The following is a 23,738-nucleotide window of genomic DNA, read 5'->3' as shown; positions in this document are numbered from 1 at the left end:
CTGCAGGCGAAATCTGTACGCTTTGATGTCAAACACATTTACGTGAATGGAGAGCTGCACACGAGGCGTAAGCTGCATGAAAGCGACAAAGCATGAAAGCTTCATGTAGCTAAGTGTACAGCAATGTTGGTCGCTGAGCGTACGTACGCTTGAAAAACAGGAAGAACAAGATGTTTGTTTACATTTTTTTGTATGCAAATTTGTGTAATTAGTTAGAAAATGTTATTTTAGAGCGAAAAAGAGTATTCAACACCATAAAAGCTTGGTTAGACATTGTTGAAGAGATTAAAAGGCCAAAAAGTGTTGGAAACTAGAAATCACTTTTTTCTCTAGTCCGCGGTGGTGTAAAGTTGCCTTTCATAATTTACAAAGGCACGGGGATGCAAACAACTTTTACTTAATACCTATTTTCCTTTGGTTTCGGGGCGGATATATATGAAGAAATTTAATTTCTTATTTTTTTCAATAATTTTTTGCTTTTTGCAGCGACGCTCGAAAGTAGCTTCGTATGCAGATCTTGAGGCGTAGAGAAATCGTAGCTACATGTCATATCTTGCACGCGTCTATGAAGCTACGCCTCGTGTGCATCTTGCCTAACTCCACTTTTTGAAAAATCTTAAATTTAAGTGTAAAAGTACTTGGTATAGTCATAACTTTTTATATTTATAAACACTTTTCCAATCAATAAAGTTTAGCACCACAAAACGACAAACATTTTTTAGCTACTGAATAATAAATAATTTATCTCAGAGGCCACTTTGATTAACTCCGTACTGTAATGGAAATCGTTTCAATAATGCAACTTAAATTCACTAGCAAACGTTAAAAGATAACGGTGAATTTTTTAGTGCCGTCTTATCAGAATGTTATATATTATTTCTAATTGCGGTTTTTTCGCTCTTAATTGGAATTCAAATCAATAAATAAAGTTTTGGTTGTATAGATGGGGATTCGTGATATTAGCGAGCTTTGACTTTATTAGTCGTAGTGCTTTTGTTTAGCTATATTTTATTAAAATAATTTGTTAAAAACAATTGATTATGAGCACACAAAAAAATCTATTTGTACTATCGCACTATTGTATTTGACTAAAGTTAAAACTGCATTACCGTCAGTTGCTAACAATAATATATTATAACAGAACTGTTAATATTAATTTTCAGGAAAAATGTGTAATAAAAATATCTAATACTTAACTTTTTCTGTGAGAAGAAACTTAAAAATTTAAACACTGAATTTAAATTTACTTTTTTTTAATTTTACTTTTTCACTTGCCAATTCGATTAACTCCACCAGTCACATTAAAATTGTAAGATTTCTGACGATAGTTTTTTGGATAGTCTTTCGTATTAGTTTTAAATACTTTTAGATGAAAGCTACATCTTCATGCATTATACAATATTTATTTGAATTTATATTATTAAGGGAATTTTAAAAAACAATGCAGATTTTTTTCTTTATTAATTGTGTATACGTATAATATAATACATATCCATACTCAAAAAAATTACATTTATATGCGAGAATCTACTTCACCTAATTTACAGTTTCCGCGTATACAGTTGTGCTGATAAGCTTATCAAAGATATTAAAAGAATAATACATTAATTATAATAAATAAAAATAATTGAATTAAAAATTAAGAGAGAAAAAAAAGAAAGGATCTTATATGTGGCGCGAAACGCATAACAGAAATTTCCTTTAAGTAATATTTCCAGTCCGTAGAAAAGGAATTTATTAAAATTGTATTCTATTAAAATTGGGATTTCTTAAAATTTATTCCAGTTTTTTTTTTAATTTATTAAAATTGGTCGATTCCGAAATCATAGCTTTGAGGTAAGAGCATTATCACATTTTTCTTAAAGGCATTAATATTTAGACATTATTTCATCGCATTTCTCTACTTTCTGTTTTATGGGGTAAATCCTTTTGTGCATTGAAGGGCTCAATTATAAACATTATGCTTTATTCAAATACTAGCAGACCTGGCAGACGTTGTTCTGCCCTAAATTTGGCCTATCTGCATTTTTTAATAAGCTTTTTCAGTCTAACTCTGCCCTCCTCCACCCCTCTTCACTTTTTCCTGATCCTTTTATTCACTCCTCCTTCCGTCTTTTCCGCTTCATCTATCTGCATATTCATCTCATTCTATTCTTTCTCAGTATCCTTCTACTTCTCTCTTTTCTCTCCTCTCACCTTCTCATTCTTCTTCATCCGTTATTGCCTGTCCCAGAGGGTGGTATGTATTTTGTTCCAGTCCCAGTCCCAGTCCCACTCCGAGTCTCAGTCCCGGTCCTAGTTCTAGTCCCAGTCCCAGTCCGTCTCTGGTTAACTTCCCGGAAAAAAGGATCGTAAATACTAATATAGGCAAATTTCTATACCAAATTTTCAAATTTTGAATTTTTTCTAAAAAAAAATCATGACTCAAGAATGGCTAAACCGATTTGGGATTTCAAAATCAACTAACCATCATCTCTCCTTCCTGTATCTTTCCTAAAAATTTAATGGCAATCTTTCTATCCGTTCTCGAGTTATGGAGTGACAATCAAAATGTACACTTCTTTTTATATATATGGATTATATTAAAGCCTGTTGGAATGAAAATATCCTATATCGTACCAGATGCTCCCACCTCCTTGATGTTTGTAGCGGCTTTCACATATAAAAACATTAGAATTATACATATCGTCGGCTTAGAGTGCAAACCTGCTACGTTAGGTTACGTTGACCTGGCCGGTCGATAAAGGCCTCAATAGACTAAATGTGTCCATAGTGTTGGAAGAATTTGCTTGACGACCAAACGGAAGAACCCCAATCAGGTGCCAGGACTTATGTTATAGAATGAGTCCGTCCTTTTGGAAAATACTAGAAGTTTTCTAGGACCTAGCTAAGCTGCTGTCTCGAGATCTGGCAACCCTACCGCCCCCGAAATCTGGAGGCATAACCTGGCGGGCGCAGGACATGAACACAGAACGCGCTCAACCGTTTCTTTCTGCAGCTCGCTCTTCCTACTCCTGCTGTTACTGGCGAGGCCTAACTTATAAGCATGTGGCGCCAGAAGGCAGTATCCAGTTAGTATGCCCATTGTGAGCCTTAAGTCTTCTCTCTTCAGAGATATGAGTCTAATATCGTAGGCTCTGCGCCTGATCTAAGAAATTTTGCAGCCCCGGCGCTTCTGTCAACGCCTTTCCTGCTTGATGGGCCATATGCAACTCCCATCGTCTTTTGATTTCTCCCAAACGGATTGGGACGTTTACCGTCAATTCAGCGAGTGCTGCACCCACCTTCGCCAACTGATCGGCCTTTTGTTACCTTCTTTCTCTTTATGACCGGGAACCCAGAATAGATGTATGATTCATCCTGAGCAAAGTTTTTCCAATTCTTTGCATTCCAGAACACTTCTTGATGAAGTCCTGTGTGAGATTCTTACCTTAGTCGCCGCCTGCCTATCAATATGTATATTGACGCGACTGCAGCTTAAGCACGCTTCCTCCAGAATTTCTTCGGCTTTCTTCATGGCTATAATTTCTGCCTGAAAGGCGCTGCTATAATCTGGCAGCCTGTAGGATTTACTTATTTCTGGATCGACACAGTAAATAGAAAACTCGACCCCTTCCATTAATTTGGAACCATCCGTATACACGTGTATAGTATGTTCTGCCATTTGTACACAGTCCCACTAACCCTCCGGCTCAATTGTGGCGCCAAGATCTCTTCCCAAGGTGAGGCATGGGACCATATATTCCACTTGCCTGATATTATATGGTGCTATACTGCCATGGCCCAATGCAGCTCCTGCCTTGGACGGTTCCACTTTCCTAGACGATCTGGTCTCCATGACGGCAACCCCCTGACGTGTTTCATAGCGCCATGTTGCCAGGCCACAAACCCAAATACAGCGGGTACCCCAATGCTTACCCAAGGACGTCCAGCCCTAGGGCCACAACAGCAGGTGCGTCCTAGTCTTTCACAACCCAGGCGTAGTCACCCGTCACTTACTCCGAGAGTGACGACGTCTCCCCCGTTGCACTTCAGAATTCTGCAGTTAAACTGTAATGGAATAACTGGGAAGATCACGGAGATAGTCGATTTCATGAAGCGGCACAACATCCGCATTGCTGCGATTCAAGAGACTAAACTCACAGCAAGATCTGCTCTTCAGACTTGTTCTGGGTATAATGTCCACAGAAAAGATCGCGTGAGCGCAAATGGAGGTGGCCTCGCGTTTATCATACACCACTCTGTGCAATATCATATATTTGATCCCGACATCGGCCGCAGGGACAGTGTCTTAGAACGTCAAGGCTTATCTGTCCGGTCAGGCGATGCAAACCTAGAAATCATCAACATCTACATCCCTCCTGCCACCTGTTTCCCCAGTGGATACCGTCCTAATATCAGCGACTTACTCACTGGCAATATTCGCATTATCTTAGGCGATTTCAAGGCCCATCACGATCTATGGCATTCAAACTTGCAGGCAGACAGTAGGGATGAGATGTTGGCGGATCAAATAGAAGAAACGACGTTCTGCACAATAAACGGAGACGCCCCCACACGTATGGTGGGAAGCTGTCACAGTTCGCCGGATATATCAATCGTGAGCGCAGGACTCGTAAACTGCGTCAACTATCAGCCGATGGCAACATTGACATCCGACCACTTGCCTATACTTATTTCGCTCGATCGTACCGCCGACTTCATCGTCACAGAAAAACGCACTTTCATAAACTTTAAAAAAGGAAAGCGGGATGAATATAAATCCTTTACAGACAACCGCTTTGCTGCTCTCCCTATCTCGACTGATGCTCACCAAGGGGAGCGTTCCGCAAGGTCATTGAATCCGCCTCGGCTCGCTTCATTCCCGCCGGTAGAATTCCCGAAATTCGGCCTCATATTCCGGCGGAGGCCGCAAATTTAGCGAGAGAACGTGACCTTATAAGACAGCTCGATCCCGGCGACCCCCAAATAAGGGATATAAACCAGCGCATCAGATTGCTTGTGGATCGCTTCCCAAGGCAGTCGGTTCTATGTACCGGAGCGACTCGGGATTTTTCCCGACCAAGGACTGTCATTTCAGTGTGACCCCATTTAATTTGTTTCGTCCCTCCCACAAATTGTCATCCTCCCAGCAGCTCCTTGCAGCAGGACTGCTACATATTCTCTTACTCCGGGAAGGTATCGAACCCAATCCGGGTCCGTCTCCTGGCCCCGGTCATGAGAAATGGTTTTGCTGCATTTGCCAGAAAAGAATCTTTTTAGGACGGTCATACTCTGTTCAGTGTGTCTCGTGCAAGGGATGGTTGCATCGGACAGGTTGTTCTGGGCTTGATCCCAAAACCCGACGTCCACGTAACTTTTATAAATCTTTTGTGGCTCCTTGCTGCTCACGCCCAAGGGCGTCCCGTAGTCTACGCCTAAGCGTATCCCCACTACCTTCCAGCAGCTTCGCTGCTCAGCAAGCCACAACAAGTACCCGCTGCTGCTCGCGCCCCACGGCGCCAACAACTCAAACAGCTGATACCACTCATAACTACTACCTTCGTAGTAGAGCTGGTAGCAATGCTGAGCATCAGCCCCTGCCCCCGTCTTCTTCTCCCCCCCTCTTTTCTGGCAGCAATCGTGCAGGTCAGGGAAACAGACTCTTAGTCCCTGCCTCCGTTTGCACCGTCTGCCAACACAGAATATATAGGTTTGCGACATCCGCTCAATGCAGCTCCTGCCTTGGGTGGTGCCACTTTCCTAGATGTTCTGGTCTCCGCGACGGCAACCCCCCGACGGGTTTCATCGCGCCATGTTGCCAGGTCGCAAACCCAAATCATCCGGGTACCCCAATGCTTGCCCAAGGGCGCCCAGTCCCAAGGCCACAACAGCAATTGCGTCCTGGCCTTCCACAACCTAGGCGTAGTCACCCCTCACTTACCCCTAGAGTGGCGGCGTCACCCCTCATGCACTTCAGAATTCTGCAGTTCAACTGTAATGGACTAACTGGGAAGATTACGGAGATAGTCGATTTCATGAAGCGGCACAACATCCGCATTGCTGCGATTCAAGAGACTAAACTCACAGCGAGATCTGCATTGCAGACCTGCTCTGGTTATAATGTCCACAGGAAAGACCGCGAGAGCGGAAATGGAGGCGGCCTCGCGTTTATTATACACCACTCTGTGCAATATCATATATTTGATCCTGGCATCGACCGCAGTGACAATGTCTTAGAACGTCAAGGCCTATCTGTCCGGTCAGGCGATGCAAATCTAGAAATCATCAACATCTACATCCCTCCTGTCACCTGTTGCCCCAGTGGATACCGCCCTAATATCGAGGCCTTACTCACTGGCAACAATCGCATTATCTTAGGCGATTTAAATGCCCATAACGACCTATGGCATTCAAACTTGCGGGCGGACAGTAGGGGTGAGATGTTGGCGGATCAAATAGACGAAACGACGTTCTGCACAATAAACGGAGACGCCCCCACACGTATGGTAGGAAGCTGTCATAGCTCGCCAGATATCTCAATCGTGAGCGCAGAACTCGTAAACTGCGTCAACTGGCAGCCGATGGTAACATTGGCATCCGACCACCTGCCCATACTTATTTCGTTCGAGCGTACTGCCGACTTCATCGTCACCGAAAAACGCACTTTCATAAACTTCAAAAAAGGAAAGTGGGAAGAATATAAATCTGCAACAGACAGCAGCTTTGCTGCCCTCCCTATCCCGACTGATGCCCGCCAAGGGGAGCGTGCCTTCCGTAAGGTCATTGAATCCGCCTCGGCACATTTCATTCCCGCCGGGAGAATTCCCGAAATCCGGCCCCACTTCCCGGCGGAGGCCGCGAGCTTAGCGAGGGAACGCGACCTTATAAGACAGCTTGATCCAGGCGACCCCCAAATAAGGGATATAAACCAACACATCAGATTGCTTGTGGACGAACACAAGCGGGCGAAATGGGAAGAGCACCTAAGAGGTTGTAACCTCTCTACCGGTGTAGGTAAACTTTGGTCCACCGTAAAGTCCCTATCGAATCCGACTAAGCACAAAGACAAAGTTTCCATCGCCTTTGGCGATAAGGTGCTGTCGGATGCGAAAAAATGCGCGAGCGCTTTCTGCCGACAATATATAATGCATCCTACGGTCGACAAAGATAGACGGAGAGCCAATAGACACGCACATAAACACAAACTCAGCGCGTCTCCAATTACCATCACCGCTAGAGAGGTTGAGGACGCCATTGGTCGCGCTAAAGCATCCAAAGCAGTGGGCCCAGACGGCATAGCCATGCCGATGCTTAAAAACCTAGGGAAAGAGGGTTTCAAATACTTAGCGCATGTCTTCAACCTGTCTCTTTCCACCTTTGTCATACCCGAGAAATGGAAAATGGCCAAGGTGGTCCCGCTACTAAAGCCTGGGAAACCAGCTAATGTAGGTGAGTCATATCGTCCGATATCTCTCCTATCGCCAGTGGCAAAGACGCTTGAAGCCATTTTGCTCCCTTATTTCCAAGCACATTTGCAACTAGCCCCTCATCAGCATGGCTTCAGAAAACTCCATAGCACTACCTCCGCGCTAAATGTCATTAGCACCCAGATAAATTGCGGTTTGAATCAATATCCCCACCATAGAACAGTACTCGTAGCGTTAGACCTATCAAAAGCTTTTGATACGGTCAACCATGGCTCGTTACTGCAAGACCTGGAAGGGTCCACCCTCCCCCATGTCTTAAAAGGTGGACCGCAAATTATCTGGGTGGTCGGCAGGCATCGGTGCAATTCAGAAACGAAACATCAAAACAAAGGAGAATTAAACAAGGGGTGCCACAGGGTGGTGTCCTATCCCCGCTTTTGTTTAATTTCTACATATCTAAGCTACCTTCACCACCGGAAGGAGTCACAATCGTTTCCTACGCCGATGACTGCACAATAATGGCCACAGGCCCAGGCCCAAAGATCGATGAGCTATGCAATAAAATAAACGGCTATCTCCCTGATCTCTCCAGTTTTTTCGCCTCGCGAAACCTGGCATTGTCACCGACTAAATCTTCCGCGACCTTATTTACAACATGGACGCCCCAAATGTCGACCATACTGAACATCCACGTCGATGGCACTACGCTACCGACTGTCCTACACCCCAAAATCTTGGGTGTGACGTTTGATCAGGATCTACATTTTGGTGCGCACGCAACCGCAATTGTTCCAAGAATTCAGAGCCGTAATAAAATCCTCAAATCCCTTGCTGGCAGTACCTGGGGAAAAGATAAAGAAACGCTCTTGACCACATACAAAGCAATTAGCCAGCCGATTACGTGCTACGCGTCACCCATATGGTCGCCAAGCCTAAAAACCACCCACTGGAAGAAACTACAGGCCTGCCAAAATACTGCTCTCAGAATCGCCACGGGCTGTCTTCTTATGTCCCCAGAACACCATCTGCATAATGAGGCGAGAATACTCCCCATCAGGGAGAGAAATGAGATGCTGACTAAACAGTTTCTGTTGAATACCCAGAAACCTGGGCATCCCAACAGACATCTGATTGACGAACCAGCACCGCCTAGGGGCCTAAGGAGTCATCTCCGTAAGCATTTTGAGGAAGTACGGCACCTGAGAACCCAGCCGTATGAAGCGGAAAAACACAAGCAGGTCCTTGGTGAACTCCATAGACAGGCGTCGGACCTTTATGTCGGGAATTGCCCGGTGAATCCAGTACTTGAAGAAAAATATCCAGAACTCGCAGAAGAGGAACGCATACTCCCCAGGGAAACGCGTGTCACTCTTGCTCAACTTCGTTCTGGATACTGTAACAGGTTAAACTCTTACCTATCCAGAATCAACCCCGACATACAAAATGTATGCCCTGCTTGCAATGTGTCCCCACATGACACCAACCATCTCTTTAATTGTAATGTGGAACCAACGCCTCTAACACCCCTTTCCTTATGGTCCACCCCTGTTGAAACGGCGTGTTTCCTTGGACTCCCGTTAGAGGATATTGATGATAATTTGTGATCGGTCGCGCCTATTGGGTGGGGCGAGCATTGCTACAACAACAACAACAACATTGCTTGTGGATAACACAAGCGGGCGAAATGGGAGGAGCACCTAAGCGGTTGTAACCTCTCTGCCAGTGTAGGTAAGTTTTGGTCCACCGTAAAGTCCCTATCGAGTCCGTCTAGGCACAATGACCAAATTTCCATCGCCTTTGGCGATAAAGTGCTGTTGGATGCGAAAATATGCACAAGTGCTTTCTGCCGACAATATATAATGCATTCTACGGTCGACAAAGATAGACGGAGGGCCAACAAGCACGCACATGAACATAAATTCAGCGCGTCTCCAATTACAATCACCGCCAAAGAGGTTGAGGATGCCATCGGTCATGCTAAACCATCCAAAGCAGTGGGCCCATACGGCATAACCATGCCGATGCTTAAAAGCCTAGGGAAAGAGGGTTTCAAATATTTAGCGCATGTCTTCAACCTGTCTCTTTCCACCTTTGCCATTCTCGAAATATGGAAAATGGCTAAGGTGGTCCCGCTACTATAGCCGGGGAAACCAGCTAACATAGGAGAGTCATATCGCCCGATATCTCTCCTGTCGCCAGTAGCCAAGACGCTTGAAGCCATTTTGCTCCCCTACTTCAAAGAAAATTTGCAGCTAGCCTGTCATCAGCATAGCTTTAGAAAACTCCATAGCACCACCACCGCGCTAAACGCCATTAGCACCCAGATAAATTGCGGTTTAAATCAAAAACCCCACCATAGAACAGTACTCGTTGCGCTAGACCTATCAAAAGCCTTTTATACGGTCAACCATGGCACATTACTGCAAGACCTGGAAGGGTACACACTTCCCCCATGTCTTAAAAGGTGGACCGCAAATTATGTGGGTGGTCGGCAGGCATCGGTGCAATTTAGAAACGAAAAATCAAAACCAAGAAGAATTAAACAAGGGGTGCCACCGGGTGGTGTCCTATCCCCACTTTTGTTTAACTTCCACATATCAAAGCTACCTTCGCCACCAGAAGAAGTTACTATCGTTTTCTACGCCGATGACTGCACAATAATGGCCACAAGCACAGGCCCACAGATCGATGAGCTTTGCAACAGAATAAACGGCTACCTCCCTGACCTCTCCAGTTTTTGCGGCTCGCGAAACCCGGCATTATCACCGACTATATCCTCCGAGACCTTATTTACAACATGGACGTCCCAAATGTCGACCACTTTGAACATCCACGTCGATGGCACTACGCTGCCGACTGTCCCACACCCCAAAATCTTGGGTGTGACGTTTGATCAGGATCTACATTTTGGTAAGCATGCAATCGCAATTGTACCGAAAATCCAGAGCCGTAATAAAATCCTCAAATCTCTTGCAGGCAGTACTTGGGGGAAAGACAAAGAAACGCTCATTACCACTTACAAAGCAATTGGCCAGCCAGGGAGAGAAATGAGATGCTAACCAAACAGTTCCTGTTGAACACCCAGAAACCTGGGCATCCCAACAGACATCTGATTGATGAGCCAACACCACCCAGGGGCTTAAGGAGTCATCTCCGTAAGGATTATGAGGAACTACGGCACCTGAGAACTCAGCCATATGAAGCAAAAAAGCACAAGCAGGTCCTCAGTGAACTCCACAAATAGGCCTCGGACCGTTATGCCAGGAATTGCCCGGTGAATCCAGTCCTCAAAGAACAGTATCCAAAACTTGCGGAAGAGGAACGCACACTTCCCAGGGAAACGCGAGTCACTCTAGCTCAACTTCGATCTGGATACTGTAACAGGTTAAACTCTTACCTATCCAGAATCAACCCCGACATACAAAATGTATGCCCTGCTTGCAATGTGTCCCCACATGACACCAACCATCTCTTTAATTGTAATGTGGAACCAACGCCTCTAACACTCACCACATTATGGTCCACCCCTGTTGAAACAGCAAGTTTCCTTGGACTCCCGTTAGAGGATATTGATGTCAATTTGTGATCGGTCGCAACTATTGGATGGGGCGAAGCACTGCTACAACAACAACAACAGATATTCAAAAAACTCTTGTTTGGGGTCCGATTTGGCTCATATTTAGAACACATATTACATACAGGAATAGAAATCGTATTTGTGGTCCGATTTGGCTCATATATGGAAAAAATATTACACACAGTCCGGTAGAAATGACATTAAAATACTTTGGAGTTCGAGGAGTGACAAGCATACGTGGCACTTAGTCGAGTAAAGTCTTTGGAAGGAGTATGTATTTAGGTGTTAGGTTAGGTTAGGTTTGGCGGTAGCTACCCTGATAGGGGAAGCTCACTTGGAAAACGTGAAGGTCCGTTGTGATACCATACAATAAAATAAAATAACGGTGACGTAGATATAGCTACTTAGAGAATCGTTGGGTAGCAACGATAAAGTTCCGAATGATACCGATCTCAACCCCATATGGTCTGCATTGGGTATCGGTTTCGACCCTCTCCACTACCCCAACTACCCGCACCTACGGGGTTTGAACCCAAACCCCTGCGCTAATCCTTCTGATCAACCCTTTTGATCCGCCGGGAATTTTCCCGGCTGCCAGCGACCTGCTTCGGAGCGCTCTCCGCGCCTGTCGCGTTCCTCGCACCACGACGACCTTCGCCGTCACTCCTACCATCCTTTTTATTTTTATTGGTCGTGTCCATTCAAGTCCCCCCTCAAGGCCGCTATCCGGAGCCGATTGTATAGTCGCCCTTCAACGGTCCCGTCGTTATCTTATGGGTAATGCGTTCAGAGCCAGACCGGACGCAAAGCGGGAAAATTTTCAACCGCACCTACACCACCAACTTAACGGCGACGGAGCCGAAACGTACCTTGAGGTCCGCCACGGTTTTAGCGGGACGTTGGCAGGTGCGGCATTAATCTACCAGCCGTTTCGATAGGGTTTCACCCCGACTAAGGTGGCAGCATACCGCACCTGCCAGCCCAAAGTCATCAAGTAAAAAAACAAAGTCAAAATCAAAAGCCCTTACAATCCAGTTCGTCACCGTTGTGTACCGATCTTGACACTTAACAGAGTCCTCCCTCCCCTGAGCTCTGCACAATGACTCAGGGGTGCGGGTTTAATCGAGTTGTCCTCTCTAGATCCGCTATTATCAGTAGAAGCTGGGGCACCTCGTGCAGAATGTGATAACTAATCACGCGTGACAATTCGTCACGATGGCCGGTCTAAGACTGATAACAGTCCCTGATCCAGTGCCTGGAACCACGTATGATATCCAAGCCAAATATCTTAACCTCCTTTGAGGCGATACACGCTTTTATTTATTTGTCTGATCAACGCCCTAGATAGACGAGGAGTGTAATGACTAGTACCTAGGACCTACCTAATTATTTTCTAGCTTTTAGTATTATTATTACTGAATGTAAGTATTGTTTCCAATAAAACCGTCGGTCTTTAATTTCATAATTGTTATATAAATATATCCAAGAATTCAGTTTTGACTTCTTTGAAGTTGCTTTGAATTATTCAACAAAGAAGTATATCCCATCCCTGCAAGTATTCAGAAACAGCTCTAAAAAATGAGTAGGCATTTCTAATATGCCTTATAATTAGGGCTGTCAACTCTCTGGTTTTTGCCCGAGTACTCGGGTTTTGGCGCGGCTTCTCCGTTGCAAGTCGGATGACGAAAAATTGGTCGAATATTAACCTAAAAATCTAAATATTTTGCGTAAATCCCTTATAATAGCAACACTCAACCGCTCGTTAGAGATACAAAATGAAATTTTCGGTAGTTCTCAAATTTAGAAATTTGAAAGAATTGTAATGGTATTTCAATACTCTTTTAAAATGATTCTCACTTCATACTAAACTTTAAGATATAGCTACGAAAAGACCGTGAAAATCGTTTGGTGTCCCGCCTCCCACACCGTAGGTTCTGGGATCAAGTCCTGGGCAAATCAACATCAAATATTAGAAAAAAGTTTTTTCAAGAAACAGGTTTTTCTAAGCGAAGTCCCTTCTAGGCAGTGATTTAGCAATCACTCCGACTGTATTCCTGCCATTAAAAGCTTACCTTGCAGCTGCTGTTCGGAGTCGGCATAAAGTAATTTGTAGGAAAAATTAGAAGGGCGACGCAATAAGATGACGAGCTCGGCCCAAATCACCTCAGAGGTAAATCGCGCCAAATGTTTTTTTTTTATTTATATTGAAAAAATTGACACTTATGTGCTTCTAGAGCCTTTGTAAATTTCTTTCTTTTGTTTATTTGTGAAACTATAAAATGACATCTGAAACGTAAGTTTATGGCGTTTTCTTTTCTGAAAAAATTTTACCCTCATGTAATTCTCTTATAGCGTTTTCTTTTCTGGCTAAAGTGTTACGCTTTTTGTACGCCGCGCAAGGGTACGGGGTATTTCGTTCTTTTGTGAAAATTGTTGCCTGCTCGCAACGCAAAAGCGTTACACTTTTACCCTGTATAAAATGGCGGCGTGGCAGTGCAACTCTGTGAAACTCTCAATTCGCTCTTAAGTTCCACATATACTTTGTTCATATGGTGAGTTGGAATGTTCTTTGTATGCACTATAAATGTTGAAAATTTTCTGGGGTAGGAGTAACTCTATTAAGGCTTTACCATTTACTTAAGGCTTGGTTTCCTCGGAAAGCGGTGCCGCTTTATTACGACCGCTACAGAACGGCCGGTATACTCACCGTTTTCAGCGGCACCGCTTTGTTGGAAGATATGAACACTTACGGCAGACGATCCACAGCTTTTATTTTACATTTTTCCTTTTTTTTAGTTTTTCGTCATATTTTTTTAACTGCACATAAAAAATAAAACATGTTCAAAAATATTTCAATTCAAAACTATTGTTTATTTTATAAATATTTGACAAAATGTTCACCGCTTTGACAAAGCGGTGGCAAAAAACGGTGATGAATGAGTTTCTACCGTCATGACGACCGTAATATTTTATGCCCTACCGCTATATTACGTTAGGGTGAACTTCATCGTCTTTTTAGTTTACACATAATTACTTTTACACTGCAATTTTTTTGACAACATACTCTACCGCTATGTAACGGCCGCTAAATAGCGGCACCGCTTTCGAGGAAACCAAGCCTTTAGGCAAAAATTTATTTCAGAAAAGAAAACGCTATTAAATTCTAACTTTGGAAATAGTTTACCTGGTGGTTTGCGAAATAACTCAATTTGTAGGTAGTGGTACGCCTTTTTTAATTCAGTGAAAAATATTCTGTGAATTCACCTTTAAACATATTAAAAGAATAGCATATCTCCATTTAGAGCTTTATTCGAGATTTAGACATCTGAAAGGATTTAACGTTAAATCTTGCACGTTTTATCATACAAAATTAAATCTCGAAACTCAGAAGATTTCAGTTAAATCTTTTATCTCTTCGTTTGGTCAATCATTACAATATTTTCATATGTCATGTAATTTTTTGATATGAAAATATTTTTTAAATTCATGGATGACGGATTTTTTTAAAGATTTTCAGGTTAAGATTTTATTTGGAAAACGTGAGTTAAATAAAAAAAAAGTGTCAATATAGAATATTCAGAAAATATCTATAGGGTTATCTTCTTTAGTTATACATACTTTGTTTTTATAAATTATTTTTAAATCATTTTAGTTTGTATAATATTTCAAAATGAAAATATTGGAAGTATCAAAAAAACATCTTTTAAAAAAATAAAGTTAAATATTTTCTAAATTCAAAATTAAAAAATAAATATTTAAATATTTGGTTAACCACCAAATATAAATGGCGATCCCACCAACGATCCTGCAAACAATCTGGAAATTCCAACTGTATATATATATATAAATTTATATCAAGCATCAAAATGAAAGAAAGAAATTAAAGGAAAATAAACAAGTATTAATAACGCAGAAAGTTTACATCTTACCGAAAATCCAGTTCTAAAAATTCGTTTAACAATTAGCCCAACCACTATAATTTTTAATCAATCAACGCATTGTTTATATTGAATTAACAAGAAGTATATTTCAAAAAACCAATTCGAATGAAGAGTTAACGTTAACTACAATCACTAAAACAAACAACAACATATTTCATTCTATATCAAAGAGCAATTTTACATACATATAAACAACAATTTAAGATTGACATCAGTGAAAAAGTATTAAATGGTGCAATTTTAAAAATAAAACCAATGAAAGATCAATAATTTCACTACTAGTCAACCATTTTCTTTTTATGAATTTATCATCTACAAAAATATATATATTTTTTAATGGATTCTATAACTTTAGATAAAAATTTTATTTAAAAATATTACATTTCACAAAATCGTGAAATATAAAATAATAAAATAGTTTAATTATTAGATTGTTATACTTTATAATTACATTAAAGATATTTTAATTATATACACTTTTCCTCCAGTTCAAAAATATATATCATTTGCACATGAAAGTAAATTTACAGCAACAGACATATAAACTCAAATTCATATTTTACCAATCTCATTTCCAATTAAAAGTAACAAACAACTTAAAACTTTTTAAATCAAACTAATTACCATAATCAATTTTAAAAATCTCAAAAGATTTCTTAAAATAATTTTTATTGACACATCAATTCTTTCATATTGAAATTAAAATCATATAAAACACTCAATTTATGCGCACTAACATAATATAAATCAATAACAATTTCACCCTCAAACAATTAAAGGAATCATCTTTTCATTCCTTATCAACAACTTGGACATACATTACAATTATATATTGAACATATATTCTGCATAATACAAGTTTTAATTTTTGAGTAATTGTGCACACACAGTTGCAATCTACTATTATTCAACCTCATCCTAGGTTCCTCAATTACATCACAATAAATAACAATATTTCTCAAATAACATAGAAATAACACAACCAAATATTAATATACATAAAATATTAATACAGCAAGTAAACAATAACAACAACTAAGATCAGTTATCAAGTACATCAAATTATCAAAAGATTGGGTACTTACATCAATACTAACATAAACTTTTAACGCAATTAACACACAATTCAAATGTTTTTCAAGCTACAACACAAAATTCGTACAGTAAGTAATATACACTGTAAATTAATATTTAAAAAATAAAGTTTTCATTTCACTGGAGGGGGAGTAAATATAGGGTCATCTACTTTAGTTATATATACTTTTGTTTTTATAAATTATTTTTAAATCATTTTATTTTGTATAATATTTCAAAATGAAAATATTGGAAGTATCAAAAAAACATCTTTTAAAAAAATAAAGTTAAATATTTTCTCAATTCAAAATTAAAAAATAAATATTTAAATATTTGGTTAACCACCAAAATATCAACTTTTTTGTGGCTCATAAACATCACGAAATTGAAACTGTGCATATAGCCATAGTTATTTCAATATGAAGAAATCAAACGCCAAATAAAACTGCAGTGAAGACAGTGCAGGTTAAAATATGAGATTCAATAAATCAGTAAAGGCTCTAAGTTCAGGTATGTTATAAAGTCTTTTTTCTATAGCAATAAGTTCGAATTTGGAGCTAATTGAAAATTGGTTTCATTACCGTACAGCCCTTCATTGTATTGCCATATATTCATGTGTAACCCTACTACATTGTAGAAGAAATATAATAAATAAAAACTTACCATCAATAAATGTGTATCTGTAAACTTATTAATTATATTTTTGTTTTTGTGTACATGTGTAATTTTTAGGAGGTCCTGGTTCACCTTTCCAGAACAATTGGCAACTACGTGACGATTTTAATTTCCGTAGCAACCAAGTTGAACTAGCCCAACGATTGTCAAAACTTATAATGTGGGTTGCAATTGCGAATTTGATTTTGGCACCAGTTATTTTCATATGGCAGTGCTTATATTTCTCATTTTCATATGCGAATGTAAGTATAAATAAACTAGATATTTTTGCGTTTACATTTTTATACACATTATTATACCAGTTTCACACAGAGACTTAATGAAATAATTAGTCAAGTTGTCTACATTAAAGCCCTAATTGAACTCAATCTTCCATACAAAATACATATTCTTAATTATCTCATTATTGCTTTATTGAATGCCTAATCGAGTGAAAAATCCAGCCGGTTTGCTTGGTGCTTCGATATTTATTGCAAGCAAAGTTTATTTCATTTCATTTATTAGTTATTAGTTTTAATACATTAGCACATTAAAATTAAAATCTTTTATTGCGCAATACAAACATACAACTTATGTGTATGAAAATACTTATATAAAAACTAAAAATATGAGATAGACAAATTTATAAAACCGTGTTATGCAATTTAATCACGAAAATAGTCAAATATAAGATTTTTAAAATTATTTTCTCTCATTGAGTGTCTTAAAGACTGTGGAATGGAGTTCCATAGCCTAACACCTTTAACAAAGAAAAGCCTGGGAGAGGTTAAATACTTAAACTTTGTAAGAATAAAATTAGAGGAGCGTGTGTTTTTGGAAAACGTAAGCTTATCGTACAAATAACCCGGCTTTTTGTAAACTAGCAATTTAAACATAAAAATGCAATTACGCGCTTTGATAAAATTTATTAGGTCACATCCAAGAATTGAGTTTCTCAACGTAGATAAGTGAGCAAATTTCTTCAAACCGTGCACATATCTAGTGGCGTGGTTTAAAGCAACACTGAGTTTATGAAGGGAGACAGCATCTAAATTGCTGTAAACGACCTCAAAGCAGCTTATGTAAGGTACAATAAGACACAGAATAAGCTTTTTCTTTGTATCAGAAGGTACGAAAATTGATGACACTCTAAGGCACCGCAATGTATAATAGATTTTACCCACAACTTGATTGACGTGGTCTTCGCTTAGAGTTGATTACAAAGCCTAGTGTTAGGTCACCCTGTGACATTTCATGATTTTTGTATTCTTTGTTTATATTGTATTCGTTCATTTACTTTACATTGTATTTGTCCATATAATTTACGCTGTATTTGACCATATACTTTACTGTATAACTTGATATATATTTAACTAACGGAATCTTAGCATAAGATTGGAAAATATAAAAGGCACAATATAGGGATAACGTGTCATTAGATTTGCAGACGTGCCAAGCATCACAATTATAAAACAAACATTCTAGAAGTTGTATTAAAGTTAATTGCACCAAAAAGTCTCGTTTCATTTTTTAATATAATAGCCATAACAGTTTTTATAATTTTTTGGCACGTCTTGCTTGTTCGTATACGGTGATATATGTATTGTTGAAATTTTGCGGGAATTTATTGCAAACACGATTGTCTGATCGTACGTACATGATTTAAAATTATTAAGCGCATGTCGCAGTCCGACAAATATTTTTTAGAAGCCGTGCGCCTGAAATATTAAACAATAGTGAAAACGAATCATCTTTTGAAAGTACGGAAATGGAAGAGTCAAGTCAAGTGGATGCTGCCGAAGATGGTCAAATTCAATCTATAATCGCCACGTTAAACGCCTTGAGAGCATCAGTTGAGCAATTGAGGAACAGCACTGTCGAAAGTCAAAGGGATATTGTAAGATTGCGCGAGAATATTCGTACCCAGGATATGGGTGAGCAAAGCGTAGCAACACAGCCAGTACAACGTGAATCAAGCCTAGTCACAACGCCGTCGACCGATTCTACAATAAAACTCTACGACTTGCCAACCTTTTCCGGAAATGCGGAAGAATGGCTGCTGTTTTTTGCCAATCTTAACGATACCACGGAGTCATTTGGATACAGCCATCGCCAAAACTTAATGCGGCTGCAAAAGTGTCTTGTAGGACCCGCAAAGGAAGCAGTGGCTGCTATGCTGATATACCCAAACGACGTGCCCAATGTTCTAAGCGAGTTGGAGTTTAGATTTGGTCGGCCAGATATTCTGGTCAAACATCAGCTTCAAAAACTACAGCAGTTCCCGCCAATTCCAGATCAAAAACTTGAGCAGGTGGTGCCGTTTTCTTCCAGAGTGCCCAACGTAGTCGCATTTCTGAAATCTGCCAATTGCCACCAACAGCTAGCAAACGTGTTTTTGGTAGAACAAGCAGTAAGCAAACTACCACAAAACAAGCAGTTTGAGTGGGCAAAACATGCAGTAACCATTTCACCGTTCGCCACAATAGAAGATTTCAGTAAATGGCTAAGCGAGTTGGCCAGAATTGTGTGTTTGATGCCGACAAGTTCACACAGCATCAGAGGTAATGTCACATCTTCCAATCCCCGACGTATAATGCACATACAAGAAGAAATATCATCAGAAACACCAACGTACCTTCGTTGCAGCGGTGATCATATGGTCACCAAGTGCGATTCATTCCAATCCGATGATGTACAAACCAGGTGGGACTATGTAAAGAATAATAAGTTATGTTTTTCTTGCCTGAAAAAAGGTCACATTACAGGTAAATGCCGATCAAAGAAGATGTGTGGTATAGACGGGTGTCAGTGTGCAACCGATGTTAAACTGCCGCCTCGCCAATGAATCGCCTAAGCAACTGTTTAAGATGCTACCTATCGACATTTACGGGCCAAATGGTAAATACGAAATCCTAGCAATGTTCGATGAAGGCTCTGCAATTACTATTTTGGAGGAGGATATCGCTAGAAAGATTGGGGTTCGAGGTCAAAGTCACCCGCTGACTCTTCAGTGGTACGATGACCGTAGAAATTGGAAGCCGTTTTGACGACAAGAAGTTCACGCTTAAGGATGTGTACACCGTGAATCACCTGAATCTGCCTGAACAGTCATTCACGAAAGAAAACTTCGAACACTTCGGGCATGTACCCTTACAAAATTATAGTAGCACGAAGCCTAGTCTGTTAATTGGTTTAAATCAAGCGTATCTAGGTGTCACTAAAACTTGGATACAAGCTGATAACGACAGCCCCATTGCCGCCAAAACATCACTGGGTTGGGTTGCCTATGGCCCAACTAAATGGTCAACAAGGTCAAGTCCTCGAGTTATGGTCATAAAAGAACGAAATTTACATAAGATGGTCTCAGATTATTTTGAAGCTGATAGTTTTGGCGTAAATCCAACGTCGGAACAATTGGAGTCGGACGAAGATAAACAAGCACGTCATATACTAGAAACAACAACAATACTCCGACCCGATAAACATTGTGAAGTAGGACTGCTTTGGAAAAAGTTTCCGCCGCAACTTTCAAGCAGCAAAGAAATGGCAGAACGACGTTTGTTATCGATCGAGAAGCGTATGCATAAAGACGAGAAGTTCGCCGAACGCTACAAAGAGGAAATGGCTAAGTACGTGGAAAAGGGGTATGCAAGAAAAGTAACGCAAGAAGAAAGCACCGAGAGGTATGCTCAAACTTGGTACCTGCCCCATTTTGCTGTCTGCAACCCACACAAGCCCAGCAAACTTCGTATCGTTTTCGACGCAGCAGCTACTGCAAGTAGTACATCTCTAAACTCATCGCTACTGAAGGGTCCCGAACAGGAACTGCCTTTAATGCGAATTTTGCTACAATTTCGACAAGGTCGTATTGGAGTTGCAGCGGATATACGGGAAATGTTTTCGCAAATTAAAGTACGTCCAATCGATCAACATGCCCAGCGTTATCTTTGGAGAAATGGTGACATCAGCCAACCCATTCAAGAGTATATGATGACCTCGATGATCTTCGGCGCCGTTTGTTCGCCCTCTATTGCTGAGTATGTGAAAAACAAAAACGCAGATCTCTTTAAGTTGGAGTATCCTGAAGCGTCATCAATCATAATGAATAAACACTACGTCGATGATATGGTTGCTAGTTTTAATTCGCCAGAGCAAGCCAAAGAAGTCAGCCGGCAAATTGTGAAAATTCATCAGGAAGCAGGGTTCCAACTTAGGAATTTCGTGTCCAACTGCCGTGAAGTACAGATTGAGCTAAATAAATCGTCATCATTAGAACATGAAACGATCAACATGGAGCGTAGCGGAACGACAGATAAAGTTCTAGGTCTATACTGGAATACCTGCGACGACACATTTGAATTCCACACTAAGTTCCATGGAGTTCCCAAGGATGTATTGGAGGGAACACGGGCACCTACAAAGCGGGAGTTGTTACAAATAGTGATGGCGGTGTTCGACCCGTTCGGTATGTTGCTTGATTTTCTGATATTTTCTAAACTTCTCATTCAAGATATGTGGAGATTTGATATCGGGTGGGATGAAGCGATGCCAGCGGAACTGAACAGAAAGTGGTTACATTGGTGGAAAGAATTCAGTCAAGTAAGCCTGTTCAAGATGCCACGATGCTACTCTACACATATCTCGAACAACAGTAAAATTGAACTTCACATATTTGTCGATGCGAGTCAGGTTGCGTTTGCCGCAGTTGGGTACATAAGAGTAGCTCACAAAGATGTAGTTGATATCAGTTTTGTCATGGGAAAAACGCGTACGGCGCCTATTAAACTCTTGTCCATCCCGAGACTAGAGTTACAAGCGGCAGTATTAGGTACTAGGTTGTGTAAATTGGTGGTAACGCCCATGAGTTCACAGCTGAACGGGTAGTTTTTTGGAGCGATTCACAGACAGTGTTGAGTTGGTTGAATTCGGCCGAACGAAAGTACAAGCCATTTGTAGGTCATCGAATCGCTGAAATACTCGACTCAACTTCACAAAATCAGTGGCGATGGGTGCCAACATGCCAAAACCCCGCAGACGCTGCGACACGCCCGTCTAGTCCACCGAAATTTAATTGTGATAGTAGATGGGCTAAGGGCCCTGATTTTTTAAAGCTGGACGAACAATACTGGCCTGTCATGACAATTAAGCCGTCACCGTCACTACTTGAGGAAGAGGTTCCGAATCGCATATTACACATACAGCCGGCCAGCAAAATCATACAGTTTGAAAGATTTAGTTCTTATTGCAAGTTACAACGCACTGTAGCCTGGGTTCTTAGAGCAATGAAGCAAGTATGGAAAGAGTGCGTTTACCAACACAGCTTACAACAGCAGAAATCGAAAAGGCCGAATATACAATATGTAAGGCGGTACAACATGAACATTTTGGAAATGAAATTGCCGAGCTGTCCGCGTCACGTAAGCTTAAAAAACAAAGTCCACTGTACAAATTATCACCGCACTTGGATCATAGTGGCATCTTGCGCCTGAGTGGTCGCATTGATGAGGCAGCGTATTTACCAATTCAAGCACGTCGTCCTATTTTATTGCCACACCAACATATTGTTTCAAAGCTTATCGTCCAACATTATCATGAGAAGAATCATAATCAAAATGTGGCAGTAACTATCAATGCTATTAGACAAAAATTTTGGATACCAAAACTGAAGTCGCTTCACAAGAAAATTCAAAGTAGCTGTCTTGTATGCTATATCGATAAAGCGAAACCGAAAGCTCCCCTAACGGGTCAGCTGCCTCCCGACCGGGTAACGCCGTTTGTACGTCCGTTTACTTACTCTAGCGTTGATTTGTTTGGGCCGTTTGATGTCTCAATCGGTAGACGCAGAGAAAAGAGATGGGGCGTCATATTTACATGCCTAACAATACGAGCCGTACACATCGAGCTGGCGGAAAATCTATCCACCGACGCTTTCATTTTGTGCCTACGTAATTTTGTGAATCGACGTGGTAAGGCTGAGAAGCGACAACGGCACCAATTTCATAGGGGCACAACGAGAGCTGGCATCCGCTGAACAGCTGTTAGACACAGACCGCATCCGAGACGAAGCCACTAAGCACCAAATCGAGTGGATATTTAACTGCCCTGCAAATCCTAGTTCTGGGGGCTGTTGGGAACGCTTAATACGTGTTGTTAAATCGCTGCTTAATAAAACCCTCCGGCAAGTAGCCCCAAAGGAACATACGTTGCAAAGTGTTTTAATTGAAGCAGAAAATATTGTTAATTCACGCCCGCTGACAGACCTCCCTATATCACACGAAGAGGATGAACCACTTACCCCGAATCACTTTATGATAGGTTGTGTCAGTTCAACTCAAAGGCCTCATCCCGTTGATGAGAAGATATGCCTTAACAAACAATGGAGAATTGCGCAGAGCTTAAAAGATCGCCTTTGGAAACGTTGGACCAGAGAGTATTTACCTCAGTTGATTTGCCGAACAAAGTGGCAGGAAGCAGTACCTCCTCTTCAAGTCGGAGACTTGGTTATTTTCATCGACTCGGCATTACCTCGCAGATTGTGGCAACGAGGCCGCATTACTCAAGTTTTCCCAGCTAAAGATGGCCAGGTACGAGTGGTGGAAGTGAATACAATTAACGGAAGTCTACGCAGACCAGCCTCTCGCCTTGCCAGGCTTATGGTTGATGGTGAATCTTCGAGCGATCCACGGGGGGTGGGGTGTTAGGTCACCCTGTGACATTTCATGATTTTTGTATTTTTTGTTTATATTGTATTCGTTCATTTACTTTACATTGTATTTGTGCATATAATTTACGCTGTATTTGACCATATACTGTACTGTATAACTTGATATATATTTAACTAACGGAATCTTAGCATAAGATTGGAAAATATAAAAGGCACAATATAGGGATAACGTGTCATTAGATTTGCAGACGTGCCAAGCAACACAATTATAAAACAAACATTCTAGAAGTTGTATTAAAGTTAATTGCACCAAAAAGTCTCGTTTCATTTTTTAATATAATAGCCATAACACCTAGATTTCGTTCTTTATCGACTAACTGAATTCTTGCAGATCCAATGTAAAGGTGTGGGATGTCAGA

The 23,738-nt window shown here is 40.9% G+C and overlaps 1 protein-coding gene across 5 annotated transcripts in view; it reads left to right on the top strand.

Moving 5' to 3' along the window:
* The window catches only part of Atg9 (autophagy-related protein 9), a 347,588-nt gene that overhangs the window by 178,231 nt on the left and 145,619 nt on the right, over window positions 1-23,738 (top strand). For all 5 annotated transcript variants that reach the window (XM_067782082.1, XM_067782081.1, XM_067782079.1 and 2 more), the window contains one exon: window positions 16,734-16,918. In XM_067782082.1, coding sequence (XP_067638183.1) covers window positions 16,734-16,918 — 185 coding nt within the window. The remainder of the gene's footprint in view (window positions 1-16,733; window positions 16,919-23,738) is intronic.

Source organism: Eurosta solidaginis, chromosome 4 (assembly GCF_040869045.1).
Source record: "Eurosta solidaginis isolate ZX-2024a chromosome 4, ASM4086904v1, whole genome shotgun sequence".
Lineage (NCBI taxonomy): Eukaryota > Metazoa > Arthropoda > Insecta > Diptera > Tephritidae > Eurosta > Eurosta solidaginis.
The sequence above is the reverse complement of the archived record's forward strand: the minus strand, read 5'-3'. Positions and strand labels throughout refer to the sequence as shown.